The 17,313-nt window shown below is 41.9% G+C and overlaps 1 protein-coding gene across 7 annotated transcripts in view; it reads right to left on the bottom strand.

The window, feature by feature from the left end:
- Positions 1-17,313, bottom strand: part of tcf4 (transcription factor 4) — a 172,807-nt gene that overhangs the window by 10,753 nt on the left and 144,741 nt on the right. For all 7 annotated transcript variants that reach the window (XM_015045447.1, XM_015045449.1, XM_015045448.1 and 4 more), the window contains 5 exons: positions 16,836-16,906; positions 16,578-16,656; positions 14,875-14,954; positions 14,471-14,680; positions 1,643-1,781 (listed from right to left, as the gene is read on the bottom strand). In XM_015045447.1, coding sequence (XP_014900933.1) covers positions 1,643-1,781; positions 14,471-14,680; positions 14,875-14,954; positions 16,578-16,656; positions 16,836-16,906 — 579 coding nt within the window. The remainder of the gene's footprint in view (positions 1-1,642; positions 1,782-14,470; positions 14,681-14,874; positions 14,955-16,577; positions 16,657-16,835; positions 16,907-17,313) is intronic.

Raw genomic sequence — 17,313 nt, 5'->3', positions numbered from 1 at the left:
ACCAACCAACCAACCAACCATCCATCCATCCAACCAACCAACCAACCAACCATCCATCCATCCAACCAACCAACCAACCAACCATCCATCCATCCAACCAACCATCCAGCCAACCAACCAACCAGCCAACCAACCAACCAACCAACCATCCATCCAACCAACCAACCAACCAACCATCCATCCATCCAACCAACCAACCAACCAACCATCCATCCATCATTCATCCATCCATCCATCCAACCATACATCCAACCAACCAACCAACAAACCAACCAACCAACCAACCATCCATCCATCATTCATCCATCCATCCATCCAACCATCCATCCATCCATCATCCATCCATCCAACCATACATCCATCCATCATCCATCCATCCATCCATCCATCCATCATCCATCCATCCATCATCCATCCATTCATACATCCAACCATCCATCCATCCAACCAGCCATCCATCCATCATTCATCCATCCATCCATCCATCCATCCATCCAACCAGCCATCCATCCATCATTCATCCATCCATCCATCCATCCATCACTATGATTCTGAAAGTTATTTTGTGGCCGCCACCTTGGTGTCTCATGACCCCCCTGGGGATCGCGACCCTTATGTTTGGAAGCTCTGATTTAAACCATAGTCTGAGGCAGAGTAAAATAACAGATTACTGTCATCATAATAATAAATATATTTAATAGTAATGGACGTTTGGACATTTCTAGCTGCTCTCAGTCATCATATCGGCATCGTTTCCACCCAGTAATCATCTAATAACGACGGGTCGGTAACTTGTGATCCGGCTCTTTAACATGAACAGGTGATGAAGTGAAGGTGAGACTTCCCTGCTGCCTCGGCTGTTTGACAGAGTTATGAAGGGATGCAGAATAAACGAGCGGCTCCTGGTTCCTATGCCAGCCCAGCGTTTCTTCTCCTCTCACCTCATTACCCAGTTGGCTGTGGTCGCTGCTGGATGAACTCTGCTGCCAGCGACTCATTTTCAGCCTTATAAAAACAGCCCAGCTCAGGGATAATTTGCTGCACACTGAGCTCAGACGCTGCCTTCCTCCTCAATATTCACTCTGCAGATTTGTTCAGCCTCCTCATTAGCTTTTTAACGCTCAGCCAGTGAAGTGCTCCTCAATTTATTCACAAAAACTTTTTCAGGCTCATTTTCAGCTTTGTTTGCAGCTTATTTATTTTACGCATTGCTAACTGCTGCCTGACAGAAATGAAGGCAGTTTGGTTCGTTAGGAAGAAATGAACCAAACTGCAAATAACTTTGGCCTGATGCTGATGATGGCTGATAACTGATATTTATAATTGATCAGTGGTAGGCTCCCTTCTGCTAATGCACACTTAGCGCTAAATGTAACTTCATTGGAATTGAAGCTAGCACTTTAGCATTAGCTTCTGCTAAAAACTGTGTTGCAATGCTTTAGCATTAGCAGAACTAATGTCTATGACTCATGCTAACTGATTAGCTGAGCTAGAAAAAACAGTTTAGATTTTCTAAATAAAATTCCAGCTTTTAAATGTTTATTGACATTTTTTAAGTACAACAGACAAAAAACAGATGAAAAACTGCTGTAGTTTCAAAATAAAAGCTGAACCAGTGCACAGAGCAGGTTTTGGGCCTTACCGCGGTACGGGTCGGGCTGGCTGAGGTCCGGTGAGGTCGCCGACTGGACCGGCAGCTGAGGAACCGACACCTGACCCCCCATGGAGTGGCCGCCGCGTAAACTGCCCACGCTGCCGCCATCTTCTCTGTGAGAGCCCACCTGCAGGCAAACAGAGGAGACGTGTCACATCCTGCCTGCAGAGGGCGCTGTGGTGAACCTGAACACTGCAGGCAGCAGAAAACGGCACAGATTAAATATAACAGGATATTTTACATCAATGTTCATCTCTATTTATGCTGAATTTACTGGATTAAACTGGATTACTTGGACTCTGTTGGGATTATTCAATCAGCTGGATTATAAATGACTTGGACTGAATTGGTGTTTATTGATTTGAAGTAAAATATATTTGTAACTTTACGTTGAATCCGTTGGTTTAGATTGTATTGGAACAATTTTACATAAATGAGGATTATATATAAAATTATATTTTTGTATATTAGATAAATTTATTGATGTTAAACTGGAATTAATTGATTTATAAATTATCTAAAACATGTGATAATTATCTGTATGTATGCTGAATCATTTGGATTAAACTGGATTTATTTGGATTATAGAATCATCTGGATTACAAATAAATTGAACTGAATTGAGTCGTATTCATAACAGGAGTGTTTTCATTAATCTGGATTAAAATAAAAAACACCTGGATTATGGTTGAATTTAAGATGGATGAACTTTAAATTTAGGAATGAAATATTTAATAATTATCTTCAATTTGACTTTATTCATGTTAAATCTGTTGGATTAAACTGAAATTGGAGTGAGTTGGTCTAATTTATTTTAATAAATATGATGTAATTGGAAATAAGTTGGACTGAATTTTATTGTAACTAAAATACTTTATATGGTTTTTTTTTTTGGCTTGAATTGGACCATCAAGATGCAGATTAATTTAGACTATTAATCTGGAGAACACAGATTATTTGTATTAATCTGGACTGTAATGTTTAGTAATTCACTGGATTAAATTAATCAGTTTAACACAAAGAGAATAAATAGGGAATAAGAGTCGTTGGTGTTTATTTGCACCTAAATAACTGATGCTTTTATTTCTCTGGGTAAATTCAGATTAAAATATTTAAATTATTTTATTCTGAAGAAATGTGGTGCTATTAAATGTTTTGGATGACACCAAAGGAAGAAAACACTCGTTTAGGGAGGATTTCTTTGACTGATCATTACAGGCACAGTTGCTTTATTATGAATTATCCTCCCTATAAACTGTATTTTTCTAAATGAAGCATTATGTCCTAAATGTGATTTTTATTCCTTTGTTTGCAGCTTTTTCTGGTCTTCTGCAGATGTTGCAGTTCCGCCTGAGCCCAGCAGAGGGCATCGTCCATCTTTCTAACAGCAGAACTTCTTCTTCAGGAGTTTCTGAGCCTCCGCTCCGTTCTCTCCCGTCTTCCATCAGTTTTTATCTCGATTTCAGATTCAAATTTAGACGTCAGAAATTTAAATTTCTTTTTGTTCAGGAAGTCTGGGGTTTCTTTTTGTTTTTCCCTGTTTTTCCCCAGGGGTGTGTGAGAGTAGTTTGCTGAATCCTGTCCATCTGTCTCCCCCCCCACAACACACACACACACACACACACACACACACTGCAGCACAACTGACAATTATCTTAATGCCCATATGTTTAATTGTGGGATTTGTAATTCCCAGGGCTGCGCGCGGCTTCCAGCGGGGACTAGCGGCGTTGGCACCGGATGGGTCCCGACTCGTTCTGCGTACGGCTGATTGGGGTGCCAACGTCTGCGGGCGCCACGCGCCTCAAAACGCCCGCTCACTCACCCCCGTTTCCCTCAGCTTTGCTTTTAATTTGGGACGCATCGGCAGGAACGGTCACTGGATCTGAACCGAGACGGAAAGTCGAAATTTGCCTCCTGACACATTTTTCTGTTTTTTCTTTATTTTTAAATGTTTCAGATAAAACAAATTTTAATATCAGAGAAAGAAAATCTACAAAAATCTGTTTTTAAAAGAGCAAACTTGTTTTTTCCCAGCATTAAGGTGATTTCTCAATCAGATTTAAATAGATCTGGATGACAAAAATCAGAAATTTCTTTCAAACCTCATCAGATCCATCAAATTATGAGAATTTTTCCTTCCTTGATTTTCCCTCTAAAAATCTAATTACAAATTTTCCATGTTAGAGTTCTCAATATTAATATTTATTCTTGTAAAAAAATGTAGCTTAAGCCTTATATTCTGCCGTTGAGTTGACACGAGTCCAAAGTCCAAATAAATGAAGCTGCAACCCAAGATGGCCGCCCTGGGCGTGATGACATCACTACATGAGTTCACTGGTAAAGAAAATCCAGATTTTCCCAAAAATTAATTCTTCAAAAACCAAAAATTTTATTAATCAATAAAACTGATTTAGAAGCCAGCCCTAGACTCAAGTCCAAACTTTGATTAGGCCGCTCCAGAAATGTGTTTCTGTTCTAACGATCAACAGAGTTTGATGCAGAACCAAACTCTGCTTGGGTTTTAGGTGAACTGACAGTTGGACTTTCTCCACCAGGGTCTTCAGCCGCAGAGCAGAATCTGATTACAGGAAACACCCTAAACCTGCTAGCTGGCGGTGCCATATTTGGCAGCAAAAACGGTTTTATTTCACCGTTAGTGAGTCCGGTTCAATTCGGTTTAATCCAGTTTAATCTGGTTTAATCCAGTTTAATCCAACTCCAGTCTGTTTGCCTAAAACTCCGGATCATACCATAAAACCGAACTCTGGTCCTCCAAACCTCGGTCTTTGTTTGGTTAGAATCTGTCTGAACGGACCAGAGACCGCTCCAAAAACAGGAAGTGGACTACAGCACAGGGCATTCTGGGTAAATACAACCAAAACAAATGCTAGCTAGCCTAGCGCTAGCAGGAGAAGCGGCTCAAGAAATCCTCAAATCACTAAAATCTGATGACACTCCATTTTAATGTACAATTAAGAAAATCAGTGTCTTCAGAGGTTTTTGTGTCGTTTCCTTCAGTGGTTCTTGGTGCAGCGCCCCCACAGGCCAGGAGGGGAACAGGTTGGTTTGACTCAGAGCCACAGCAGCTGGAGGTGAGCAGATGATGCAACCGAGTCTCTATCAGGTGGGGAAATTTTCTTTTATACACTTTTAGTCCAGACTTTGGAAAAGTGGAGAATCATATTTGTACTGTTCTGAAACTTTGTCTGGGCCACATGAGACCGTCCTCAGGGGGAATTATTAGATTTTTATTCAAACTGGAGCAACTTTATTGAATTGATTTGAATTTCTTTTAACATAACTGCATTACGTTTATGTATAAACCCGGTCCGGTGAATCCAGTCCTGTTTGGAGCGGCAGATATGCAGCAAAGCCCACCTTCAGTCTGCTGATGTGCTGCAGAGTAAATAAAGTGATTTTGGGAATGAACTCCCAGTCTGGTGGTTAATCCAGCTGGCTGACAGCGAGCTCCTGCCCACCACATGCCAAACTCCCCGCTCGCTTCATGCAAATATCACAAAATGTCGCCGGCGCTCGCGCTCCTTCTTCTCGCTCCTTTGTTTATTACTTGCAGCTCCGTCTCTTGCTCTGCCTTTCATCGCCGCCTGGATTCCCAAATGCAAAATGGCAGCAGGGAGGCAGGCAGACAGGGTGGCGTACATTTTTAATGGAGGGCTTTTATATTTTAAGAAGCCGTCCCTCATTTAGTTCAACGAGGAGGAAAATATAAATAAATCAGAAATAAACCGATCTGGTTTAGTCAGAGAAGGCCACGCCCGTTTCCCACCTGATCAAACTGCCAACATGGAAACACGATTAGCTTAACCTCAAATTATTGTTAAATAGGTGAATAAAAACTCAAAACAAACCAGAAAGCATGAGCATGTGTGCAGGAGGTGAAGTGTGAAACACGTTGGTATGGTGGTGCGTTCAATGACCCTGAAAAGTCTGGAAACTTATAGTTTGTTTCAGTTAAAGGCTGTAGGACCAAAACACATTTAGAAAATCCCAGGTTCTCTGAAAGCATCACCAAAGTGAGTCAATATTAAACAGCAAAAAAATAAAATTTACTGAACATTAATATTAACTTTATGATAACTTTATGTCGGTATGTGATTTACAACGTCGGCCCGAACAAAAACAACCTAAAAGACACGAGAACAAATCCATGAAGGTTTACTCTCTGCTGGGTATTTCATCAAAACATGAGATTATTTCCCCATGAAGTCGATTTTCATTCTGATGATGAACTTTACCTGGATAAACAGGAATCAAATGTATTTACAGAATCAAGATGTTGAAAACTTTAGCACATATCATCCCCGTTCCTCATCATCTCTATTTCTTTCATCCTATTTGGTTTTTGCACTCAGGAGAAATTCCAATAAAGCCGGTCGGGATAATAAAGATTCGCAGGAGACGCGAGCAGAGGAGGTGCTGAGTGGCTGTCATGTATAATCCTGCTGATCGCTGCGACCGTCGCAGAGAGAGAAACGGCGGGAGGAAGACGAGGGAGAGGAGGAGACACACACATCCACAGATTCATCACGCGGCTGCAAACAGTAACGGACAAGTCCGCTCCGAAGCTGCAGCCGCGCCACCGACAGGAGAAATGTTTCACCAACTCTGTAAATTGTAATATTTCATCTCATATTAGCCGGATTTCTGCAATTTCCAATTGTCGTTTCCAATTATCTCAGATGAAGCACATTTGGCCACAAAGGAGGAGAAGCGGAGGTAATGAAAGTGGAAGTATAATCTGAGATAAACAAAGACTGTTTAGGTTTCGCACTCTGGAGCCGAGCGCCGGCTCAACGCGACAGCAGCACTCTGGAAAACTCAGCCGCTCGCTCTGGAAAACTCAGCCGCTCGCTCTGGAAAACTCAGCCGCTCGCTCTGGAAAACTCAGCCGCTCGTTCTGGAAAACTCAGCCGCTCGCTCTGGAAAACTCAGCCGCTCGCTCTGGAAAACTCAGCCGCTCTGGAAAACTCAGCCGCTCGCTCTGGAAAACTCAGCCGCTCGCTCTGGAAAACTCAGCCGTTCGCTCTGGAAAACTCAGCCGCTCGTTCCGGCAAACTCAGCCGCTCGTTCCGGAAAACTCAGCCGCTCGTTCTGGAAAACTCAGCCGTCCTGCAAAACTCAGCCGTTCTGCCTGGTGACAAACCTGAACCGGTTTTTATGTTTATCGGGTTTTAGAAGCTGCTATGTGACCGTCATGGTGTCAGATTCATTCAAAACATCCAAATCTTTCTAACCATTCGCCTTAAAGAAGCAGCAAAGGCAAAAGAGGTGGATTAGCAGTGACTGCCTGGTTTCATCCAGGGCTGATGCTGAGGAATATCGTCTCTGCACACGGATATTAATCTGCTCTAATTTCATGATCATCAGGTCTTCAGTCAGAGGCTTCCTGGGATTCGTTGTGACACTGACTGCTACTGGAGATGCTTCCTGCATCAACACCTACAACAACTCCAAGGTTCCCCCAGAGAACCTGCTGAGCCTGGTGGTTTAGTCTTTCATCCAGCGGCTCGTCGTGTTTTTGAGTTAAAAAATGTTTAAAGTTGACAGGAAATTTTAAAATATCACTTGATAATTATGTCATTGAAAGATTGGAAGATTTAATGCCTGAACACCAACTACAACGTCGTAAAAATGAAAACATTTTAAAAAGACTAAAATAAATGAGCCTGGTGGGGGCAAAGTAAGGCCTGGTGGCCCGCCAGGCTCAAAATACACTGGGAGGAACCCGGAACCGAGAAGAGCTGGATGATCTGAGTTAAGACAACATTCGATTTCCATTGGGATGAATACAGAACTTTGAATGTAACTGAACTGAATGAACAGAGAACAGAAACATCCTCTGCTCTGACAGACATCATGTTTCTGTTGGGCTGCGGTTCTGATCAGAACTTTGGACCAATTATGTTGGAGTAAATCTGTTAAAGTTGCTTCAACATGTGAAACCCAGTTTTCAAATAATAATAAAAACCAGTTTATTCCTTCATGAAATCATGAGTTACCTGTGATAAACCACATTTTTTCACACCCAAATCTAATGAAAGCCTGTCTTGTAGAATAAAGACTCTAATGGAAACCAGCTAACGGCATGAAGTAGGCAGAATTATCTATTAAACTCAAGGAATAGAGGAGAAACTACCAAGATTGCCTGCGTCTGAATGGCTCAAAAACAACAAAATGAGAGCTTTGAAGTGGTCTAGTCAAAGTTTAGACTTGAAGGGATGACCTTAAACTGGCTGTTTATGCTGAAATACCTGCAAAGTGTCTAAAATAAAACAATTTTTACACAACCAGTTGTGAAGTTTATGGGCATTTACTTTCTCACACGTTTGGTTTGGAGACTCAGACACCAAAGTTAGTTATTTGGTATTAAAACTAGTTTTATCTGAAACATATAAATGTGACAAAACAGAAGAAAATCTTTAAAAAATTCCCCCAAAGTCCAAGAGAACCAGTCAGTTCTTAATGCAGAGGAACACAGAAAGTGTAAATAAAGAAACATGGCCGCCAAGCGCTCAGCCTCCTGTGTGCAGAACGGAGCCTCTGACAGAAAGCACCTGTTACAACACAGCAAACCGTGAGGCTGGCTGGACGTCCGCAGGGGAAAATGCTGCAACATTTTCCAGTGGCGTGACTTGCATGCATGCATGTGTTCCTCTAATGAGCCCAGAATGAACAGAGGAAGACGTGTGGCAGGCTCTGCTGCATGTCACGAAGAACCAGAAATTACAAAAATTTAAAGAAGGATGAAGGGGAAAAACATGAGTCACATGGAAAAATGTGAGGCAGTTTGTTTTTATTTGTGATGAAGGCTCAAGTTTCTGATGGGATTCTCCATGAAGAGAAGAAACGAGCTTCAGGCGACGAGAAACGTTGAACCACTTCAAAACAAACTAGAGGAGTGATTTATACTTCAATGTTTTTAAGCAATATAACGATTTACTGCACAATTTCTCTTTTTAAGGCAATTTTTAATTATTTTTGAATTATTTTCAACATATTTAAATATTTTTCCAGGGGAAGCTCCTGTTACTTTTCTCAAAAATAACAGAAGGTGGTTGAGTTTGATCCCAGCAGACATGCATGAACCATGAAACTATTCAAACCAGGAGCAAAACATAAACATGACAGTTTCTCCAGTTTTTGCAACCTTGGAAACTCACAGACCCCCAGATTCGCTTTGCAAAAAAGTGACTGAGATTTTTTTTGCTATTTTTCACAAACTGTTAAAAAACATTAAGTTTCAGTGATGCTAAAAAAACTAAACTTTGTGCTCCATAAATGATTTTCTCATGTTAAACCTGGATCCGTATTTAGTGATTTTACATTAAGACATAGCCAGAAATGAAAAATAAAATATATATTTGTATAAAACTAACATTTTAGCTAAACATATATATATATACATATACATATATATATATTAGCTATATATATATATATATATATATAATTTATTTACTATAACTATAATTATAGTAATTATAATTATAGTAAATATAATTATAATTTTGCTGAATTTTTCTACATTCACTTAATTTCAAATGTTTCTTACAAAGTTCCATATTTTTCAACTTGATGTATTTTTGCACATGTATGATGAGGTTTATTTATGAGATGGAAACTCAGTGCATAATGTTGCATTAAGCAATTATGAAGGTTGTTTAGGTTTATTTATCTAATTATCTTTATAAACAACAGGCTGCACACCGATGTGTAATGATCATAACCTTTTTTTCTTCATAAATATTCATAAAGCGCCACACACTTCTAACAGAGACTAAAGGTGAACTTAATTAAAATTACAATATTACCATATTTTAGCAGCCTTTATTAGCATACATTGTACTTTGAATAGGACGCAAACATGCTTTCAAATTAATGAGAACCAAACAAATTTTGGTTAAAATCTAATTAAAATATGAAAAAACATAAAAGGAGGAAACGTTCCAGCTTCCACCCACAGACTGACGTTGAACAAATAAATCCTTTCATCATTAGATGTTCAGATAACTCAGACTGACAATACTCTGCCAACATTAATCTGCAGAAATCAAAGCTCTTCTGAAAGCTTTCCATAAGATTCTCCACAGCAGGGCTTAGTTAAAACAATCGTCCATGATATCTCTGCTCAGCGATCACTGGACCAGCGACCAGCTCCGAAGTAAAGGCAACTTTCATCAGCTTACAGGAATGCATTTACTAAAAGCTCAGCATTACAAAGCATTAGGGGGTTTTACGGCAAAGTGAGGCAGATTATGAGTCAACTCACTTACTGTAACGCTGCTTAATGGAAGCAGGGAGCAGCGGGGGGCTTCAGTCGCTTAACCTTTCCCATCTTTTCAGAGTCGCCCTTCAAACTCATCAGCTATGCAGTAAAACAAACAGCAGGACTTTATAGCAGCAGAGAGAAACATGACTTTCCAGACAGCCATTATGACTTGGTTAAAAGAAGCCGCAGTGCCCACAACCAACAGAAAAATGAGCCCAGGCTCCAACAGCGCGTGACATCCTGGATTATTTAAAACACACACAAGTCTTTTCACATTGTTTTTCTTGTATGACAGAGAGCTAGGTCTTTTGTTTGCAGATTTCTAAGTAATTAAAAGAACTGAACAAACCCGATCCAGGCCACGTCAGTAAAAATCACTGCTTGAGGTTTGTTGTGTAGCTTCTAGTTTTAACCTTCCTAAAAACATCAATAAATGTCGTCTTAATGTACTCTGATGGTGACTAGTTTTTACTAGCATAGTTAGCGAGCTATAAAATCAAATTTAAAACAATTTCTTTGTTGCAAGGAGCAACACTTTCAGGGCTGTTGCTTCTTTTCCAGGAAGGAAAACTATTTGTAGCATAGCTACCGTTCCTTTTAGAGAACTATTTTACCTCAACGGAAACAATAATCCCTGAACTGCTCTTCTTTTTTAATAATGACTCATTTGTTTAGCATAGGTACATTTATGTGAAGTTAGAAAAAGTATCTTTTGGTTTTAAACCCTCAACACATACTGAGGGTTCTTCCTTTTTTTTTACCAATGATGGTTACAGCTAAGTTAGCATACCAGCTATTCTCAGCCATTTTTTTGTGTGCCTTTTTTGTTCCAATGCTAGCTAAGTTAACATGCTAAAAGCAATAAGTATTCTCAGAAATATGCTTTTTCCTCAACCACGAAATGTTTGTTTAGCATAGTTAGCAAACTGTAAAGCTAAGCTAGGACACCAACTATTAGTTATCATTATTATAAACTATTTTTATTTTCCTTTCTTATGTCAGAATGCTACATTAGCATGTAATTAGCTATAAAATTAACTTAGCATAGCAACTTTTCTAAAAACAGTAACAGCCTTAGAGTTTCTGTAGTCACGACAAGTTTACTTGCAAAGTTTAACCAAAACTCAGCAGCTAGCATGCGGCTAGCATGCGGCTAGCATGCGGCTAGCATGCGGCTAGCATGCTAACAATCAGTAAATAGCAGTCAGGTTTTTTCTCCTTTTCCAGTGATGATTAAGTTTTAACTTAGCATACTATTAAGCTAGCATGCTAATTCCAGTTTTGACCTCTATGAAAACTCATGTTTATGTGGAAAAGCTCTGCTAATCTGAGCAGATTTACCAAATTACTACTTCAGATGTGTTTATTTTGCTAAAAATGTTAACATTGCTCAAAAAGCATAAGAGACAATAACAGTTTCCCACATCGTTAAAAACACAAGAGCATGTTATTCTGTTTTATGAGTATTTACTCTCAGTCTGGTTCTGTTGGTACATTACTGACTATTTTTATTCAGAAAAGGAAGACGGTGACGTCAAACTGGAACGAACTGGACTTTATGTTATCTCTAAAGGATTAGTAGGAGGGGTGTTTTCACTTTTTAATTTTGATCTGCTTTAATACACTGAAGAGTAAAGCAGGAAACGTAAAGAAAATATGAATTTTCTTCATATTTTCTGACATGTTGGCTCATTCTGTCCCTTCAGCTTTCGCTGTGGAGGCCAAAAGCCTTGAACCTGAACGGCGAGGCGACCTCGCTGATTGTTGGGACATATGCATCTACTTCTGTGTTTACGATGCACTCATAGCTGTGAACTGTATACGTCTCAGTCCCACATCAGCTTACCACCTGTTTTCCCAGAGTTATGATCTCAGCCTGCAAGCGTCTCGGCCCCAGCGCTGCCAAACTGCAGACAGCTGTGTGTATGCGTGCGCATGAAAACAGAGCGAGCGAACGCCAGCCGAGTCCATCAGGACGGGAAGATCAAAACACGAATCACAGCAAAGATGTCACATAGTAAATATGCGGCGAAACAAGAGCAATGTGTGTGGAGACAGAAGAGCAGGAGCAACGATGAGAAGCTGCAGGCGAGGAGAGAGTTAAAGGCAGGAGGAAAACTGAAAAACAGGCTTGATGCAAACACAATGCCGTCACTTTTTCAAACATCCGTCTTCCTCTCAGAGTTCCTGTTTACGCTGCGAACGCACCGGGAGCGAGAGAACAACAAAGCCTGGACACACACTACCTCACGGACAAACGTCTTCAGGAGGAGAACTGCCTGCTCGCGTCGTCTGGGTCAAATTATTCAAAATAAATTATGGTTCGGCCACATCACTTTGGCTGAATTTAAGTCAAGGCTTTGTCTAGGCCACTCCAAAACTGTCAGAGGTGTGCACTGAACCGTCGTTTGCTTCTCAGTTAACGAGGCAGAATTATTTAAAATAAACTTCCTAAACCTTTCCATTGTGGTGTAATGTTATTCCCAGGAGTGTTTCTTTGAGCTTTTCATGCATGTTTTAGAAATCCTTTCATCTCCATGGCAACCATTCAGATGTTCAAAACGGCAGGGCGGACCTAGCCCCTCCCCCACTAAGCTCCTCCAGACTAGCCAGCATCCATTAGCAAACACCTGGTGGAGCTGCTGCTCAGAGCAACGCCGGTAAAAACCATGTTGGGAGCCATGTTGGGATGACTTCCTGGAGGCGGAGCTTCAGAAAGAGCAGAAGCTTCTTAAAGAGACAGAGGCCCAATTTCAAGATGTTAAACTATATTTTTACAGCAACTGAAGGTAACGTAGATTATGCTATGAAGTGGCTCCACATGCCTGGGAACTACACAACACTGGCCCTTTAAAGTGTAACTAACCCTGCTGTGAAAGCTTAGCCCCGCCCCCAAAATGTGAACAATTCCTCCATAAATGGGCGGAGCTAAGATACGCTGAGGGGCGTGGCCAAATGTGGGGATGAACATGAGTTTCAGTGGAGGTTTAGTCAGGATGAAAGAATCAGTCGCCAACTTTGTTGATTAACAACTTTTCAAACCAGAAACTTTTAATCAAAAAAGCAACAAATCCAGTGACTTTTATCTGCTACTGGAGACTTTTATGTGAAGAACCGATCGCGGCTCAATCACGTCGCATCACTGTAACCAACAGGACGAGTCGCCTGCAGCAGCCACTGTTCAACAGGGCGGCACTGAAACGGCTTCAGGCCAAAGGCTGCACAAAAACACAAAGAGAGAAAACAAATTTAGAGTTTATCATCATCAAAGTATACAACAGTATCAGCAGTGATGTCATGTTTTCCTCATTTCATGAAGCCCTACAGAACATTTTCAGCTTCAGTTTCATTATCCTGACATTAATCCACCGTTTATAAAACTGCTGATCAGACCTGGACTTTAAACGGGTCTGAGTAGCTCAGCGCTGCAGGACTGAGGTCTCGATGCCTCCGGCAGGTTCAGCTGTAATGAGCTTCACACCCTGAACAAACACAAACCGTGGCCTCAACGGCAGCACAGGCGGCCGATTAAGGGTCCGAAGCAAACCCACCGTCTCACCAGCTGCACATTACAGCTGTTTGGATTTCCTTCCACACAGTTAAAAGGTGATTGGTAAAAATATTATCCTTCACACCAAATGTTTTCTCAGTGCAGCTTTGGGCCAAATCTGTCCGAGAAGCAGAAACGGCTCCCTCTTTCACACAGAACATGTCAGAAACTTAAACAGTTTCTCAGTTGGAGCTGAAAAAGAAAGTACACCCACTTCTCTCAAAGTAACAACACTGTGAGTTTGGGATGACATCAGCAGGAACCTCTAAGCAGCAGCTGAATCGGTGGCGTTTCTGTCCGTTCAGAGCATGAAGGCAGAGCCTGATGCAGCTGTGGTTTCCCATCCACTGAGGGGTCTGAGCCTTACCAGAGGCACAAAGCCTGGAAATATTTCAGACTCTGAAATGTTTGGTCCATGCTAGTGAGCAACGTTTACTTCCTGATTACTGCAGCCTTCAGCGAATTAACTGTTTCCTGGAAAAGCCACTGAGGGTTAAAACTTTTTCTGTTGCTGCGTTGAGGCCGACATGCTGCTTCCAGGTGAGCGTCAGGTAGGAGGTTCCTGTGAGGAACGCGGCGCTGCATCTGGATCTGTTCGCCGTATTTCAGGCTCCCTCTGCCCAGCCTTATGTCACGCAGCTGTTTGGATCTTTATTGTTTTAAGGCCTGAATGTGGAAAACAGCCTCAGGACGTCTTTCTTCACGTCTCTGGGTGAAGCAGGATGTGACAGAGAAACGGCTGAAGTTTGTTCCTGCAGGTTCTCTGGGAGATGAACTGACATGAACAGGACGTTTCAGGTTAAACTCATTTTCACACCCGACTGACTCAAACTCCCAGAATGCACGGCGCTTTGTAGTCCAGATTACAGCGTTCACTATTAATGAAGACAACGTGAGAAAAAGTGGACCGACGGACAAACGGACGGTCAGCAGGTTGTCTCTGACCCGGCGATGACATCATCACAGCTCCTACCATTAGTGAGTGCCGATTGGCCGACAGCAGTCCCGTCCCGTAGCCGCTGCCCAGCGCGCCCATGGCGCCGTTGTGCGTGTGCGCGGCTCCGATGAGGCCGTGCATGTCGCCGTGCGCGCTCGCCATGCCCGTGGACGGCCCCACGGCGTGGCTCCGCAGCACGTGGATGGCGTCGTCCAGGCGCTCCAGCCGGTCCTCGATGCGACTTTGCTGCGGCACAACGAGATGCTGCCATTTTGAAACAACCAACGCTTTCCTCTAATTTAACTTAAAAATACTGACTTTAATTTAAAGCCTGAATTTGTTCCTCAGATTTCTGACTTTGATCCTCTGAGATCAAAAATCTGAATTTGCAGAGAAAAAGTCAAAGTTTAATTGTGAATAAAACTCAGTTTGTTTCCTACCAGTGAATGAAGAGGAGCCTCGTAGTTCGGCGACGACGCGCCCTGTCCGCCGTTCCTCGACCAGACGGCTGAACTGGCAGCTGCAACAGAGCAGACCGATGACATCATCAGGACGGGCAAGATGACATCATCAGGACGGGCCAGACGACATCATCAGGACGGGCCAGATGACATCAGGAGAGGCCAGATGACATCATCAGGACGGGCCAGACGACATCATCAGGACGGGCCAGATGACATCAGGAGAGGCCAGATGACATCATCAGGACCTGAACCTGGACCGGTCCCAAACCCGATCCACGCTCTCGATGCGCCAAACTGAACATTTAAAAGCCGTAATCTGTGTAGCGATGGATTTTCAGTCCAGATTCGTTTCAGTGCAGGTTTCCTTGGTGCTTTTTGCTCCAAAATGTTTCTTGTCCCTCCAACTTGAGATGTGAGGTTACCTTTAATGCTTTAGTCTCCTGGCTGCTGAAAGCCAGAGCTGTTGCTCTGAACTTCCCTCTGCTCTCATGTTTTGCTGCCACCTTGTTCCTCTGATTCCTTCTCATTAGCGCGTTTCTCCTTTTCATTGTCTTTTCTCTCCCCTCTCCTTTATTCATATTACATGCTCATTTGCATATGCTAATTAATGCATAATCACCTGGGTACATTCATGTGCAAATACAAATATATGTATTAAACGGCGGCTAAATTATTCCGAGTCCGACGGTGTAAAACACCCTCACGGCGTTCGCCTTGGATATCAATTTGCATGTAGTTTGCTCTAATAGGCTTCATTTCTAATTTGTTAAAAGTGGAGTAACTCTGACACAATGATAAACACCAATTATGGTTTCGCAGGCAATATCCTAGTCAGCTATAATGATGATGACGAGGAGGAGGAAGAGGGGAGAGGGCTGGTGTTGGCGGAGCCGGCAGGTTTGTGGAAGTGGAGCTCGTAATTAAAGCCATCAGTCACAAGGCGGAGCCGCATCAAACGGAGCGCCGACAATTAGACAAATTTGACTCAATTATTATTAGAAAAAGTCATTTTTCACTTTAAGGAGACGCAGCAGAGAGGAGGAGTGGACTCAGCGTCGGTACGGGAAGTCATCCACAGATTAAAAACCACCAGCTGCAACTATTTCACTAAGTTATGATGAAATATAGGTTTTATGTGAAGTTTGACCACTGGAGACAGAAAAAACATTTTAGAATGTAGAATTATAAACAAAAAAATGAAAAACACGTAATGATGGGAAAATAAACCTACATTACCAGAATAAAGTCATAATAACATGAGAATGCATTTTAATAATAATTACTTAATAATTAAGCAGTAATAACAGGAATAAAATGTTATTCCTATTGATGGTCGTAATAATACGACAACATTTATAGTATTATGAGAATAAAGTTGGAATATTACAAAAACAGTCGTAAAACCAAAAGTCATAATATTATAAAAATAAAGTCGTAATAATACGTTAAAGTTTGTAATAATACCAGAATAAAGTCTTAATGAAAACTAAAGTCGTAATCAGACAAGATTTTTATCAATATTAAGGAATTATTGATTATTTCCTGTTAAAAGTTGCTTCTCAGTCAGTTTTGCCTGATCCTGACATGTCTGCACTAGAACCTGGACCAGAACGTCTTTGTAACCGTTTGTGTTCCCCATTCCTGGTTCTGACTCAGGTCGGGTTCTGACCCGTGTTTACCTGTGAGTGACGGTGGCGAGCCGACCGGGGTGGAGGGGTTGGACGAGAAGCTGTTGTTGGTGTGATCTGGAGAGTAGATCTGCACAGAGAGCATCCGTTAGCACCAGTTAGCATCAGTTAGCACCAGTTAGCATCAGTTAGCAGGAGTTAGCACCAGTTAGCACCTGTTAGCACCAGTTAGCACCTGTTAGCATCAGTTAGCACTTGTTAGCATCACTTAGCATCCTGACAGGCGCTGGGAAACGGAGCAGTACTTACTGAGGCGAGGGCTTTCCCTAAGGCGTCTCCAGTTTGGGAGCTGCTGGCTGCGCCGCTCTGTGCTCGGTTAGCTGTGACACACACACACACACACACACACACACACACACACACACACACACACACACACACACACACACACAGGGGACAGAAGCAATGCATGATGGTAAATAAACATGTTGTTGACAACATGTTTAATTATTCAGACGCTGAAAACCTGGAGAGGATAAAAACAGGTTGGAAACAAAACAATGGAGAGAAGATGGATGGATGGATGGATGGATGGATGGATGTTGGATGGATGGATGTTGGATGGATGGATGTTGGATGGATGGATGGATGTTGGATGGATGGATGGATGAATGTTGGATGGTTGGATGGTTGGATGGATGGATGGATGGATGGATGTTGGATGGATGGATGTTGGATGGATGGATGGATGAATGTTGGTTGGATGGATGGATGGATGTTGGCTGGA

This window comes from Poecilia latipinna, unplaced genomic scaffold (assembly GCF_001443285.1).
Source record: "Poecilia latipinna isolate Pla-1442-1.1 unplaced genomic scaffold, P_latipinna-1.0 Scaffold727, whole genome shotgun sequence".
Lineage (NCBI taxonomy): Eukaryota > Metazoa > Chordata > Actinopteri > Cyprinodontiformes > Poeciliidae > Poecilia > Poecilia latipinna.
This window is presented reverse-complemented; position numbering and strand designations above follow the sequence as displayed.